At 39.3% G+C, this 16,011-nt stretch overlaps 1 protein-coding gene and 1 long non-coding RNA gene across 2 annotated transcripts in view; both read right to left on the bottom strand.

Annotated features, from left to right (window-relative positions):
* Positions 1-105: 105 nt before the first annotated feature.
* On the bottom strand, positions 106-3,556 carry LOC145653207 (uncharacterized). The gene is made up of 3 exons (XR_014119573.1): positions 2,970-3,556; positions 874-2,469; positions 106-537 (listed from the first exon to the last, which is right to left on the bottom strand). It is a non-coding gene; the product is annotated as an uncharacterized LOC145653207 (long non-coding RNA).
* Positions 3,557-3,561: 5 nt separating this feature from the next.
* Positions 3,562-16,011, bottom strand: part of LOC118240426 (sialoadhesin-like) — a 58,676-nt gene continuing 46,226 nt past the window's right edge. The window contains exons 11-13 of the mRNA XM_081706291.1: positions 6,772-6,820; positions 6,406-6,605; positions 3,562-4,956 (exon numbers count right to left, since the gene is read on the bottom strand). Of these exons, the coding sequence (XP_081562417.1) occupies positions 4,914-4,956; positions 6,406-6,605; positions 6,772-6,820 (292 nt within the window). The 3' untranslated portion in view covers positions 3,562-4,913. The remainder of the gene's footprint in view (positions 4,957-6,405; positions 6,606-6,771; positions 6,821-16,011) is intronic.

Here is a 16,011-nt window from a genome sequence, read left to right as displayed (position 1 = left end):
AAATGTAGTTTATAAATGTTTATAAAAAACACTTGTAGCTACACTGTACGTTTGATGTGTTATTAAATGTGTTGTGTCTCAAATGTGACATAATAGAGATATTGGAAAGATGAATAGCTTTAGTCTATTCATTAGTAATATTAGCTGATAAGCGTTTACACCACAGGCACCTACCAAACCCTTACAGGCCTCTACCAAAGCCTTACAGGCACCTACCAAACCCTTATAGGTCTCTACCAAACCCTTATAGATCTCTACCAAAGCCTTATAGGCCTCTACCAAACCTTTACTCATTCCTACCTAACTGTCACCAAGCATTTGCGAACCTTTAACCAAACCTTTGACCAAAGTCCTTCCCAAAATCTTCTTGTACTAAACCCATAGTGGGTTGAACCAGGCCTGTTGGAGCCAGGAAGTGTTAACCCAGATGTCTGAGATCTTCAGTCCGTCACCTGGCAACTCCAGCATGTAATCCGCCATTCCTGTCCCATCGGCCCTGAAGAGACTCAGCGCTCTGTGCACGATGTGCTCTATTTCCTGTCACACCATAAATCAGTATTAGGAGCCAGAATTATGTAAACATGAAACTGTGAGATTTACAGTGCAGGAATGGGTAATAAACACAGCTCACAGAGGTCGTGGGAAAATCATACACCTGTAAACATTATACAGACATGCACACGTGGACAAGCCTCCTATTAGTTTACTAACTTAGATGGAATTCTGTACGTGTGCTTGAACACACACACACACACACACACACACACACACACACACACAGTGTTGTCATCTGAGTACATTGTAAGTTGTTTTTTTCTTTCAGGATATCTTGCTTTACTCATTACCCCCCCTCTCTTTCTCAAACTCTCTCACCAGCATGAACTCCAGTTCTCTTGCTCTGTTCTTAGACCACTTCATCTCAAATAGATCTCGCCCTCATAGCCAACAACCTGATCCTGCAGGGGTGCAAGCAGAATATTGGAATAGTGGGTTTATTATCTGTGAGTAGTAGAAGTGCGTGTTGTAGGACATAGGAGGCATCCTCTGAAAGCTTTAAAGTGAAGGCTTTGCGCACGCTTAGTTTGCTTCTCACCTCGTTCAGTTTCAGCTTCAGAGGGCATTTGGGATGTCAAATAATGGTGAATCTACCACTCACTATAGCTAGCTAGCTAACAAAGTACAGAAAGCCTGCACAGTGCTGTTCCAAAGTTTCTCCGCATCAACAATAAACAGTTAGCTTACTGGCCAAACTGACCTATTTTGCCTACATATTTAAGAATGCACACATATTGTTCTATCAATATAATTTAAGGACTAATTAAATAAATGAAATATACTATGTTTTATTTTTCTTGAATGATTTCTGTTAAAATAAGATGTAACATTATTGGTGGAATTATACAAAAAATGTTTACACAGCCTGTTGTTGGCCTCCTCAATCTGAAGCAACAGCACAAGCAGCAGCTTCTTCACGTCACCTTTTCATCCACAGGGGGGTGATATCAGGTTATATTACTAATTAAGTAAACTGTCTGCCTCTTATATAGAATTGACAGACTTCATTAAGAAAGATGAGCTAAGAAGCATCAGTTAGAGCTATGTAGAAGAGACTATTCTTTGTACTTTCAGCTGTCTTAGATGGCGAAGATTTCAATTAATTGAGATACTCAGTTACTGTAAATTAACTTTTCATTTGAAATTAATACCACAGATGTAATTTGACCTGGCCCTCATCCATAACTAAGAAACTGCCACATTTATGTGTTTATACAATAATAATATTTTGCCATTAAAATGAAAATATGCCATCATTGCCGTTGTTATTTATAACATTTTTCTTGAGAGTGTTACATTTTGTGCTTAACCACAGGGATTCATTTTCATGCCAAAGATGAAAGTACTTTTTGATTTGGTGAGTGTGTGTGCGTGTCTGAACTTGGATGTCTGATCACTTTTACTAGATATATCCATACATCCAGTAAACAGGTCATTTGCATTTATATTTACATTTACGGTATTTAGCAGACACTCTTATCCAGATCGACTTACAAAAGTGCTTTGTCATTTACCCCTAGAATACATCCTAGCCAGTAGAGTAGATTAAAGTCCAATATACCAATAAACTAGCATACTGAACTAGAATAGAAATATAGGGATCAGTGCTAATGCCTAGAAGTACAAAATACATGAGTTCTATCTCAGACAATGACTCTGCTGTCCAGACAGCAAGTGGAAGTTCATTCCACCATCTGGGAGCCAGGACAGAAAATAGACTCCATGCTTGTCTTCCATGAGATTGGAAGTTTGATTTTTCAAGCCGATCCATACTTCAGGTTCAAAGTACTCGAGTTACGGATCGGGGTTTGACCATTGACCTCATGTATGGAGGGGCTGGTCCATTTTTGGCTCTTTTGGCGAACATCAAGGTTTTAAATCTGATGTGTGCAGCTACTGGAAGCCAAGGTCATGCTAGAGAGAGAGAGAGAGAGAGAGAGAGAGAGAGAGAGAGAGAGAGAGAGAGAGGTGTAAGACGAGCTGCAGGTATTTTTTTGGCAGTGGTGGCGGTTCGGGTGTTTTGGTGGAGAAATGCGGTAAACAGATGTTGCTCATACTTTATATGAATAAACTATACTGGAAACATCCTCCTGTGTCTAAAACCTGAACAATGTAGATGAAATAAATACAATGGTTGAAATAGGACAGTCTGGACACTGAAGAAGAAACCTTATACAACCTTATACACATAAACAAGAATGTGCAATTTGTTATATGATATACTGGAAGAAAACTTTGAAAGCCAATAATGTGTGGTAAGCCAAGAAGACCAAGTGTAAGGAAGACCTGGTTAACTGTAGAGATATTCAAGCCTGGTTAACGGTAGACAGATATTCAAGCTTCAGTGTTAGACAGCAAATATTCAGTTGGCCAAGTTTGCCTTGCAATTTACAAATTTTGTAGGCTTACATTACCTTGTATGAAATCATTGCTTCATCAAATCAAAATGGAAAAAGAAATCCAAATTCATAATTTGAAAAACTCCCTAGAGCACGAGGAAGAATCTTTGAAAGGAACTAAGCCTCAAAGGGGGGCCCGTCCTCCTCTGACCAGTAACAGACACTACAATAGTAACAATATAAACAGTAAAGAGTGAAGTAAGTAGTGAGTGAGAGAGAGAAAACAAATAAATAAGAAAAATAAAGAAATGAGCAATCAATTTCTAGACCAGTTTTCTAGAAGTCCAAGTCTCATCCCGCATGAGAACGTCCATCAAGCGCAACGGAGAAGTAGTTGGCTGGTGTGGAGGTGTGGTGGGCTACAGCAGGGGGCGTCAGGGGGTGGTGGGAGGAGCCATGGCAGCTGAGACGGGTTGAGGCTCAGTAACATGAGATTTAGCGGTTGGTGTATCTCGGCAGAACGAGAGAATAGATTATTAGGCATGTCCAGGTATGAGGTAAATTAGGGAACTATAATGTGCAAAGATGGACTCTGGCGGTCCATCATGTAAGTACCTTTTGATAGATAATCAGATGGTGAGATGCACTTCCTTTTACATGAATGCAGGTGTTTTCTGTAGTCAGGAAGTCAGCCGCCACGTCTGCTCTTAGTCTGGGCTCTGGTAGTCTCATTCTGACTAAAATTGCTAAATATTTGGCTAAAGTTCTTAACAGTAACTCAGATGTTAGGAGTGACGACTAATTGTCTGGAGGAAACATCATCATGGCTCTGGGGCAAGCAACATGCTGGCGAACCAGATAAGGAGCCAACAAGAATAAAGAATTAATTCCACAAAAGTCATTTTTACAATTTTTAAATCATTTACTGAGTGCAAGAAGTGTGAAGCCTTTTGTGATAAATGTAACAGAAATATTTCAGGCATAATGTAACTTTGGCTTCGGTGCAAATACAGAGTAGACATGGAAAATGTACTGTAATATAAACAAGCAAATGTTAAATCTTATCCATATGGGGCACGCTCTGCACAATCGGCTTTGAGGGTCTTATCACATCGCTGCTGCCACCCAGTGAGTAGATCGTGCCATTACATCTGTGCTGAGTTCTGTTTCCAGGGCCGACTGGGTGAAAGGACGATTTAGATCTCTCGTTCTGAATTTAAAGTACAGTGTTCAGCTACCCAACAACTATAAGTGGAACAGTCACTTGTTGTACAGGATTCAAGAATAAAGGCTATTAGACCCCCTGCTCTGTGACCTGGGACCTGGGAATGTTACTCTGTGACCTGGGAATGCTGTGTTAAAAATATTTGTCTGAATAAATAATTAAAATTAAAACCTTCAAGGACATTCATTCTAGCCAGTCACCTCTCAAGGTACCATATTGTACTAAAAACTAATCAATGAGAATGAAACAATGGTAGGGAAACATCATCATAATGTCATGGACAGTGAATTATGCAGTACTGTGTATGTACAATGGTCACTGGACACTGGTCACTGCACTGCAGAGAACATCTTCATGTGTGGTAATATTACAAAGAGAACCAAGATTCTTGAATGCAGTGAAGTGAATTAAAGTCTGTCCTGTTACTGTGGGCTGGTGTATCTTTATTATTCTACATGTCTATGACATGAAATACATGTTTATGACATGTTTGTATATGTATATAACATGCAGAGTTTCTAACCATCCTTCTTGCAGTGGTAAGCAATCTGTGGCTAAATGTAATCAATGATACATAAAATAATGTCATAAACATTTTATAATGTGTATCTTGGTCCAGTTGGAAATAATACCCTGTCTGACTGATCCCTAAAATAAATCAAAATCACCAGCAAGATTTTAAATTTAGTTTGTACCAATTTCATATGTGTTTGGAGGAGAAGGTGGAAGACTGTTGGCACTTTTCTCATTTTCACGCAGGACTGGAGATTGATGGTTGGTGGAGGATTTTCTTCTCATGTTCTTGAGATTGTGCTGTAGATGTGGGTTTCGTCCTTGCTGCAAAATTTTAAAACACAAAGAACATAATCTAAAATAAAAAATCATTTACTGTAACTCTTCAGGAAAATTATATTGTTTTTAACCTAATCTCTGTCTAGTGTGTGGTCGTTAGTGAATGGCCAATTAGCACAAATAATTTTAACTTGTTTCCCTGTACTAAGAAAAGGACAAAGTTGCTTACAAAGTGGCTTGTAAACCTTCTGTGAGGCACATTTTTGTGGAAAGGTTTTGTGGAATTCTCCAAACAGGTTTATTTAATAAGTTTTAAATGTTGATGCCTTTCCAGAGTGAAAAATGTGCGGTTATGGGTCAGTGTTAGGCTACTGCTAATTAGATCTAAGTGTAGATGTGCTTCAATGTGCATGAATACACAACTAAAACAAAACCTTGGTGAAAGCACAGTTAACTGCAACTGCTTCTCGCTGTGGGGCACGCTTCAAGGCTTAACAGGATGCAGAGAAGGGGCACGTTCAAACATACGTTTTTATTAACGCACAGACGACACATCTAACACTGCACAGCTGAGTAAACACCTTTCAAACACCAACAACACGTACTACAACACAGGAGACATATGCACACATACACACACAAGAGGATTACACCTAATACAGAACAGGTGGACGACACAAAAGGGCGTGGCAACGCAGACGAACACACACACACACACACACACCAAGACGTTTGAAGATGGGGCGGGGCTGTAACGTGACAATAAAGATATTAACTTGAATGTTTTAGATGATTCATTACTGCCACTTCAGAGAGTTTGAGAGTTTATAAGTTATCTCCAAAGGACTACTCAAAATAAAGTGTGACCAAAATTAAGGAATGCTATTTAAAGTTTATTTTTAATATAGTTCTATTTCTGGAAAAATTGTAACTAGTGGATGCATGTGTAAAGACAATAAAATCAAGCCCAAGGTAAGCCATGTGTGATGGGAGTGGAGAGGAGTAAATCCTGTTTGAATAGCACAATCTTTTAGCTAAAAGGACAACTAGACATTTCCTTCCAAAAAGTGCAATTTTGTGGTTTTGATATATTGAGAGACATTTTATTTAACAAACTGATGTTTCGAACAATTGTTTTACTGATGCATGCTTTCCAAAACAGTGAATTCTTCATCTTTGAGTTTACTTAACCTATACACTGCAGTAATTATTTTTTAAATTTTTTAAGTCTTAACATGAAACCAAATTTTAAAATTGAATAAAGCATGTAAAATTTTAGGATTTAAAATAGCTGGCCAATAGGTATAAGCATTTTCTATAACTATTAAAATAGTTTTGGCCTCTGTCAAGATTTTTAGTTTTATTTATTTTTAGAGGGAGGGGTATCTCATCAGCATTAGTGTGCATGCATGTTTTTGTGAGTGCATGTGTATGTGTGAAGGTGTGTCTAAGTGTGACAGAAATATGGTTAACTAAACCATTTGCATTGCCTACCAGGCAGAGAAATTCACTCTGGCATACTCGACTTCCTCTTCTTGACTAAGAGCCATTATTAGTTGGACAGTAGAGTAGAGAGATACTTCCTGTGTGTGGCAGCGTGTGAAATTAATGTTGGAGTAGTGAACGTCGTCATTTGTGGGGTCAGAGGGCATGTCCAAGGCTGAAACGTTATCATTTACAGGAGTAGAATCATGCTGAAAAAGAGAATTGGGACATGGTGATTAATGATTTATGTAATTAATAATCAAAATACAGGCTTAACTCTGTTACTTTGGTCATTGGACCCTTTATGGAAAACTTTGCAGGGATTTTGAGTTGGACCGAAATCTCAATCCTCTGTCGACTCTTCTTCAAACTCACTTTTGCGCTGGTCTCCTCACTCCTGCTGCTGACAGCTGTGGTTCGCCCCCTGGTGGTGAACCACAGTAATAACATCAACAGGCTCAATAGCTTCTGTGTTAATCAAACTCCAGTTAAAATGATTTGTGTTAAAACCTGGTTGACATCACTGGCATGATACTTATGTGGTTTAAATCATATGTCACTGACGGACAGCAATTTACCTTCTTTGGTGGGTTAGTCATACCCATCAATCCTATCTCATGGTGTTCTCAAGGCCTGAATACTTGGTCCTCTACTTTTTATTAATAATTCTCCACCTTGGCAACATTACTAGACAGCATGGTCTCCAGTTTCACTGCTGTATGCATTATATGCAATTTTCTGCTCATCCAGTCCTCTCATACAGGCTGCCTCCTCTCAGCCTAGTTGATTGCCTGACTGATATTTTCTTCCAACCACCAGCTTGCTGTCTGAGTGATGTAATTACTATGCCTTTGCAACTCTATTTTTCTCTTTTTTTAACAATTACAGAATAACATATCTCATGTTTTGAAATTTTATTGCATCTTCAATTTGTTCTTGTTGTTGTTTTGTTTTGTTTTTTTACTTCAGTCTAATTGTCATTGTTTATTTTCTTTGCTCTTTTGTACAGTGACCTGATGGTACTTTGTGACCCTATACTGTAAATATCAGAGCAAAGACTCTCTGGACTGAGCAGTAAACAGCCTACAGCATTGGCAGGGTGTGTCATATAAATGCGGCTTCAGCTTCTTACCTCATCCATAGACAGACAGCAATGAGAGTCAGAAACAAACCCACAGTGACTCCAGAAGCTGCGTATGTCCCAGCTGGGTTCCCTGCATCAGGAAGGAGAGGGCAGCATGTTACACAGACGTGTGAACAGTCACAGAAGTCTTGCTGTATGATCTCATCAAACTGACACTGGAAGTGCAGGATAGTTGTCTCACTTTCTTTAATCACCATGTAGACAATAAGGCAGTGAATTCAACCCAGACTGTACCTGAAGTAAATGACCATTCTGATGAGTTAGATGATCCAAATTGATTCTGCACCACACAGTAGAAACGTCCACTTGTTCCTGTAGCTATAGTTAAATTGGTGCCATTTCCTAACAGTAAGACATCACTTCCTGTCTTCTTGTACCAGGAGTAATTACTGATGGGGTTGGAGTCACTGTAGCACAGCAGTGTCACCGCGTCACCAGACACACGGTCAGTAACAGACGGGACTCTGGGAGGGTCTGAACAGGAGAGCAGGAATGAAAATTAATACACTTAATCTTTTTTTATTTTAAGTGTTCATGTTTGAAAGTAGCCAATATCAGTCAACTATAGAAATATTTACGAAAACAGTAACATTCAGTATATAACCTGAATGAACACAATAACTGTAAAAAGAATATTTGTAAGACTATCAGTAAAATGAATAAAACAGTTGCATAGCCACAGTGTAATGACTTAGCACTGAGTATAACAACATGGATTTAAACATAAACCCAGTAGATTTAAATATTAAACGTGAATTATGGGCAAACATTTAAAAAACAAACAAAAAACAACAAAATAGACTCCAAAAATACCTTAAACACTGGCAACTTTTAAATTGAAATATGTCTAAAAATGCTGTAGTTGTCTTATGTCTTAGCCATATGTGACTCAGCATGAGTTCACTGTAATCTAGTAGAAGTTGCCAGTGACACAGAGTGAGTGCAGTTTAAAGTGAGGACAAGAGCAAGAGACAATGAGAACACAAACAAAACACACTGATGTAGTACTGCTGAACCAGCTAGCCAGTGCCCAGAAATGTATAGAGCCCTCAACAGTGAAAGGTGCTTCCCAGCTACATATAAACATGTAGGCAGAACCAGCAGCAAAAACAAACAAACAACACTCAAACAAACAAATGTTTTTTCCAGAATCTAATAGATGTGAGGATCTTACAGACAGCAGGAGAGCGGAGCTCCTCATATCCTCTTACAGCACAGGAGTAACTGCCTGCATCACTATAGTCATACACATACAGTCCATTAGTGTTCTGGTTATATACAGGCTGTCCGTTCTTGTACCAGATGTAGGTGGGGTTGTTGGGCAGCGTGCAGGTGGAGCTGCAGCTCAGTGTTACTGTCTGTCCCTCTGATCCTGGGACTGCTGGAGAGTCCACATTCACCTTCAGGCCTGTATGGGAGACTCTCATAAGTGTCTTCAGGGCTCAACACACAGATGGTGAACCATGTGACACTGCCAGACACAGAAGACTTATCTTACCTGTGACAGAGAGAGACACACCAGCAGAGCTCTCTGTGTGTATCATGTAGGGGGCTTTAAATCGGAGGAGATATTCTGCTGAGTCACTCTCTGTGAGATGTTTCAGGCTTAGTGTGTTCACATTAGTTCTGTGACTGAAAACCTCCACTCGGTCATCAGTATGACTCAGCTCTTTGACCTGTGGGTGGAGTCTGGCGTACCAGGCAGGTTGGGGGGTGGGCTGCTGATCCGGGAAGGTGTAGTAACCGTGTATGTCCACTGATGAACCAATCAGAGCACAGATGCTCTGGGTGACGTAAGTTACACTCCAGCAGCTGTCCTTTCCATAAACACCTGTAACACATAAACTGAGTAAATCATAGCTGAACAAACAGACTTCCAGTTCTTTTAAAGTCAGTTGTATATAATCAGAAGCTGGGCGACAAGACTTGTCTTGTGTCACTTGTCTTGTTCTCAGGGAAGTTGTGCCAAGTTTCCAGTGGGCCCTTTCATGAATGACCTGTTTTTAAAAAGGGCAAGTAATGTCAGTATATTTTGTGCATGTTTATACAATTACATATCAGGCTTTATTGTGTTCCTAAGTGTCTGCATGAACACTACTTATAAGTGCAGTTACAGTATAGACCCCTCCTTTACGCCCTCATCCATGTGATGTCTCTCGCCATGTTTGATGTGTTGTTGTCCTCGGTTAACGTGTCACCGTGTGTGTTGTGTTTACACTCCTTTCCTCACATGTTGCCATGTCCCCCTTTATTACTCATTAGTGTGTCTCCAGCTTCACCTGTTCCTCATTTCCATCCCTGTGAATATTCCTTCTGTTTCCAGTTTTTATTTACTAAGTAATTTACTATTTATTTATTAGGTTTTATTACCAGTTATGATTTATTATGTGGATGATGGTCAATGTGTAAAGGCTTTAGCATTTAAATGGTCCTCTTATTTTTACTTTTACTTTTATTCTTTTACTTTAATTTTTGCCATTAAAAGACTTTTGTGTCTTTGTTTGGTTGTTTGGTTGTTTTGAGACTCACGCCTGCATCCTGTCACAGTAAGAGTCTAATAAAAAATGTAAAACTTGCTCTTTGGTCAAAACCAGGTCACCCATGAAAGAGGCCAACAGAGGTTATTATTATTATTATTATTATTATTATTATTATTATTATTATTATTATTAGTTGCATTTATATAGCACCTTTCTCAAACTCAAGGTTGCTTTACAAATATTGCTTTTTTTTTTCTTTTTTTTTCCAAGAACAGCAGTGGTTGATTAAAACTTCCAACTGCCAATAATATGTATGTAAACATAAACACAGTGGACTTAAAAATTAAACGCAGTGATTTATGGAAAAACGAAAAAAAAAAAAAAATTCCAAAAATACCTTAAACACTGAAAACTCTTAAATTGAAATATATCTTAAAATGCTGTAGTTGTCTTATGTCTTAGCCATATGTGACTCAGCATGAGTTCACTGTAATCTAGTAGAAGTTGCCAGTGACACAGAGTGAGTGCAGTTTAAAGTGAGGACAAGAGCAAGAGACAATGAGAACACAAACAAAACACACTGATGTAGTACTGCTGAACCAGCTAGCCAGTGTCCAGAAATGTATAGAGCCCTCAACAGTGAAAGGTGCTTCCCAGCTACTTATAAACATGTAGGCAGAACCAGCAGCAAAAAACAGCAAAAACAAACAACAATCAAACAAACTAACAAACAAACTTTTTATCTAATAGAAGCTGCCACTGAGATGCTGACAGAGTATTGAGAGTTTAAAGTGAGGATCTTACAGACAGCAGGAGAGCGGAGCTCCTCATATCCTCTTACTGCACAGGAGTAGCTGCCTGCATTCTTACTCATGACATACACATACAGTCCATTCTTGTTATATATAGGCTGTCCATTCCTGTACCAGATGTAGGTGGGGTTGTTGGGCAGCGTGCAGGTGGAGCTGCAGCGCAGTGTGGTTGTCCAGCTATATGTGTTTGACATCGTAACCTTCAGATCTGCAAGTCATTTTAATTAAGCTTTGGTGTTATTTTATAGCATATTTTTATAGGGGGCTATAAAAATAATGGGTTAACTAGTCTTATGTGATGACCTGTGACAGACAGAGATGCTCCAGGTTCACCAGTGTATTGACAGTATTAATAATATTAGCAATGAAAATGCTAGCTTTTAATATTCATATTAGCTTTTAAACCAAGCCCAATAAATGCGTAGGAAATATGCATAAGATTTATCCATCATATATATATACTCACTGAGCTCTTTCTTAGAAACACCTGCTTTAGGTAAGTGTACAGTCAGAGACTATGTATAACCCATCTGTGGTGATGCACAGTTGGTCTTAACCATCTTCATTATCAGTGGTTATTTTCTGACTGCAGAACCAGATGGATGGTGAACCAGTCTCAACTCAGCAATGACAATGACACATGTAAACCAGTAACACAGCCATGTCTGATAAACTTGTACAAACGCAGCACAATCATAACTACATTTATGTCCATCAGTATTCAGTATTAATCTGACTAAGATCCAACTGCAAGACACGTTTGCTTAGTAAATTCAGACTATGCTGCTGTGAGTGTAGATGGTACAGTGAAGGGACTGGTGTTTGCTCAGCTCTTGTAAATGGTTCTGTCCAGTTTCTTACATACACACTATTGTAAATGTAGTCAGTATCACTGCTCTGTTGAAACTGTTTCACCACCTTCCTTCTGTATGTATCAGTAACAGAGAATCAGGTGAATTATCCCAGCATGAAATAGCACACACTCTCATGTCAGCTCTGACCAGACTGGACTGGAAGGGATAAAGTGACTGAATAATTAAAAATGTAATAATATCCATATAAAAAGAATAACACACATGTGGCATGCAAATATGTAGCTTAAGATGGATTGTCTTAATATGGCGAATATTGAATAATACTGAACTTCTGTATTAGCATTGAGATTTCTTGCATACTTTGTGTGTGTGTGTGTGTGTGTGTGTGTCTGTGTGTGTGTGTGTGTGTGTGTGTGTGTGAGTGAGTGAGTGAGTGAGTGAGTGAGTGAGAGAGAGAGAGAGAGAGAGAGAGAGAAAGAGAGTGTGTGTGTGTGTGTGTGTTCTATGGTTTATGTTTGTTATTACCTGTAACAGTTAGAGTAACTCCAGATGAAGCAGATATCCATTCACTACTCCATATTCTAAATCTGAAGTTATAAACTCCAGAATCACTTACATTCACGTTGTTCATTGTCAGTGTACAGTCATTCCACCGTGTGCTTACAGACACTCGTCCTAAGTATTGAGGGTCTTTACTCAGATCTTGTGGTTCTCCATCAGATCTCAGGACCTGATACCACTCTCTCGCTCTCGTTCTGGAGGAACTAGATGTATATTTGCAGGGTATTTTTACTGCAGATCCAATAAGAGCACAGAGGCTCCGAGAGGAGAGAGTTACACTCTGCTGAGACTGAGCTCCTGGAACACACACACACACACCAGGATTATAGGGGGGAGTTTACACTCTTATCTTTATATGAGTGTGACTGTCATGGTGTGAATGCTGCTGCTGCTGCTGCTGCTGCTGCTGCTGATGATGATGATGATGATGATGAACACAAACACACATTGGCATTAGAACCACAAACAGAACTCTGCAGTTTAAAGAACATACAAAGCAGTGCACTGTTGCAACATAAACAAATAGATACTGGCGATGGAGGCATGCAATTTAAAGGTGCAAGGAGGTGGATTTTGTAACAAATCTTATATCCATTGTGATCTTTATATATTTATTATTTTCTCATTTTTTTCTGAAGTGATTTTTTAACAGGCTCAATTCTGGTTGACGTGAATCAGATCTTATCTGAGGAAAATGTTAGAGAAAAATTAAATGGTGGCTTGAAACGGCAGTGGTGATTTGCAGAGAGATCAGAGAGAAATATAAATAGAAATTTGACAAAAAGGTTTACCTGCCAGTAAGATGAGCAACACTGCTACTGAAATATTTCCTCCCATTACAAGTATCACAGTATTCCCCTTTGGACAAAATGTATTTAAGTTTAGTTTTTATTTTTAATCTGTACTGTATTAATATGTAATGAATATATTCTCCAAACTAAGCTTGGTCCTCTGCTAAGACTAGAATGATGATACAGTTACAAATTTGTAAGAATATTTCTAAGAATAAGTCAGAGTTGGGGTTCCTTTTAAGGTAAGGTCTGGAATAGGGGTTCATTTTAATGTCAGGACTAATATCAGGGTTCACTTTTGTACTCTTTCTTACAACTTTATTCAAGCAGAATCTAATGACATCTCTCTCACTTGTTGTAATTCCCTGCAGGGTTTTGTGAGATCACGCTCACATCTGTTGGCATGTGCAGTCTTTCACTCCCTTCTACCCTGTTCATCACTGGTCAGTGTGTGACCACAAGACTACTGCTGACAGGACATTATTGCAATGGCTCATTCTCAGCACAGCAGTTACACAGCCATGATAGAGGCATGGAAGTGGTATCAGAATCAGAATCAGAATTTGCCAAGTACAAAGTGTACATAGAATTCTCTTGGTGTTTAAATAAGATTAAGTACACTAAGATAAATAAAAAAAGATAAACTTCATAAAAACAAAATATAAACTATATATACACACTATATGTAACCTGTATATGCATGACTATATATAAACTATATATATTATACATAAAATATGTATAAACATAAAAGACAAGTGCACACACACACACACACACAATTTGCTCTGCAAAGCAAACTCCATTAACAGCCTTAATGTCACGCCCCCCTCCTCAGCTCGCTCTCTCACGTGATGGGACATTCCACGTGGCTTTGTGTTTGTTTTCCCTCGTGTAGGCGTGTCTCCACGTGCCCTTTGTTTACTTCCCTGTTCCCACATTTCCACGCCCCCTTATTAGTGATGTTCCTCGCTTTCATCTGTGTCTAGTTCCTTCCTAATCAAATACCACGCTGTTAGTATTTACCCTTGTCCATTATTATTGTCATGTTGTGTAACTGTTGTGTGTCCCTTTGTGTATGTTCGTACTTGTATGTTGTGTTTTTTTCACGGTGTGCCCCGAGAGCCAAAGGGCGAGGTGCAGGACGCACAGACTCCATCGACGTGGACAAACATTTATTAACACACAAAGACAATGCACTCACATACAACATCAACGATGAACACGAAAACATTTAACAATGACGATGCTAACATTAACATCAACAACGACCAACGATTCTGCACACTATGAAGAGGGTTTAAATACATACAAACAAGGTGCAGGTGTGTGCAGGCGTGGTTACAGACAAACAAAACCCTCCCACTGCACGCTGCGGGCCAAACCACGTGATTAGTGAGAGGCGAGCGTTCCGTTACAGTTCTCGACTTCTACTTTCGTTTACATTAAACATTGATTCGCTTGCATCCTGCCTCATCATACTTAAACAAGGTTAGGACCTATTTTATATTCTTTATCCAAGACCATCCAGGGTAATTGTCTTATTATATCAATATACAGTGTAAAATATGTTGTTATATAATTCAGATTAGACATTTTGAGTTCATTTCAACGGTTACGCAAAAAAGGAGATTGACCATCAGCAGTTATGCATGTGCATACATGTGGAGTATTAATTTGTTTTAGCCTATTATTAGTAGAATATTAAAGCATATAAAAAAATTCAGCAGACTGTGCATGCACATTAACAACACATTGTAACCACTTCTAGACAACTCTTTGCTACCTCTGGGACTCCCGAGTTAAAACGTCCTAGAACCGCCTCTGGCATGAAGGTGTGGTGTGCTGTGATAGCCACAAAGGAATACAATACACTTTAATACAATTAAAATATTCAGTATGGAACTTTGTATAATTTTGAATAGACGCGCACACGCACACGCACACGCACACGCACACGCACACTAATATTAAAAATCTTCAGTTTAGATGTGCAGGTAGTGGGAATTTCCAGGTGCAGAAAGTTATTTGAGATCTCAAATTGTTTGCAGTTATTAAAAAATCTGGGATTTTTCTTAAGTAGCTTTTCACATATTTTGGCTATACCCACCTGTTAAAATTAATATAGTTTCTACCCTATTCAAGTTCCCGCAAATGTACATCAATTGTGTGTATATATACACGGGATAACATGATGAATATCCGATGCCAATAGAACACAATTAGAGCCTCATATCTTTACTCTCTTCACTCCAGCCAACCACAACATCGCGAGCTCATCAGGTAGGCACCTCCCTTTGGTGGGGATCATTGAATTAAGCCCATGACACCTCCAGGAGGCTCAACAGTGAGATCTGGTGTCTCAGTCTCACACCCGCCAAGCTCACTTTAAACCAAGCTGCACCACTTAAACACTGTGCCACTCACAAAGACACACACCTCTTAAACACTGTGCCACTCACAAAGACACACACCTCTTAAACACTGTGCCACTAATAAACACAACTGCACCTCTTAAACACTGTGCTAATATTACTGTAAAAACCATGATGGCCTTTCCGGTGACTAAGGCCATACCCAGCCCCACTGGCACCATTAATGCGTGCTCAGTGCTGCCAGTTCCACTTGGCTATTACCTTTAAGCATTCTCTAACACCAATCCACCCTGGGCTGCCTGGTGACTAAAGCTGGCACCATCAATGCCTCCTCAATGCCACCAGTTCCATCTGGATCTACCACTTTACACCATGACATGACAGCCTCATCCATTCTGCCTTTATGGGGCATTACCCCAACCAGACTGAGCTCTCCTTATCCACAACCACTGACTAGCCCTTTCAGCTACTTCTGACAACTCCTTCACAGCTACTGCCAAATCTGTGCCGAACTGCACAAGTTATAATGTGGCAGACTTTGTGACAAATCCCCTAACACCTGTCTCTACTGGTCTTATATGTGCCTCCCACCTGCGTTCTCTCACCTCAGACACTGCATCTTCAAATGAAACTGTAA

This window comes from Electrophorus electricus, chromosome 23 (assembly GCF_041902795.1).
Source record: "Electrophorus electricus isolate QZ-2024a chromosome 23, ASM4190279v1, whole genome shotgun sequence".
NCBI lineage: Eukaryota > Metazoa > Chordata > Actinopteri > Gymnotiformes > Gymnotidae > Electrophorus > Electrophorus electricus.
Note: the sequence above shows the minus strand (reverse complement) of the source record. Positions and strands in the feature narration are given on the sequence as shown.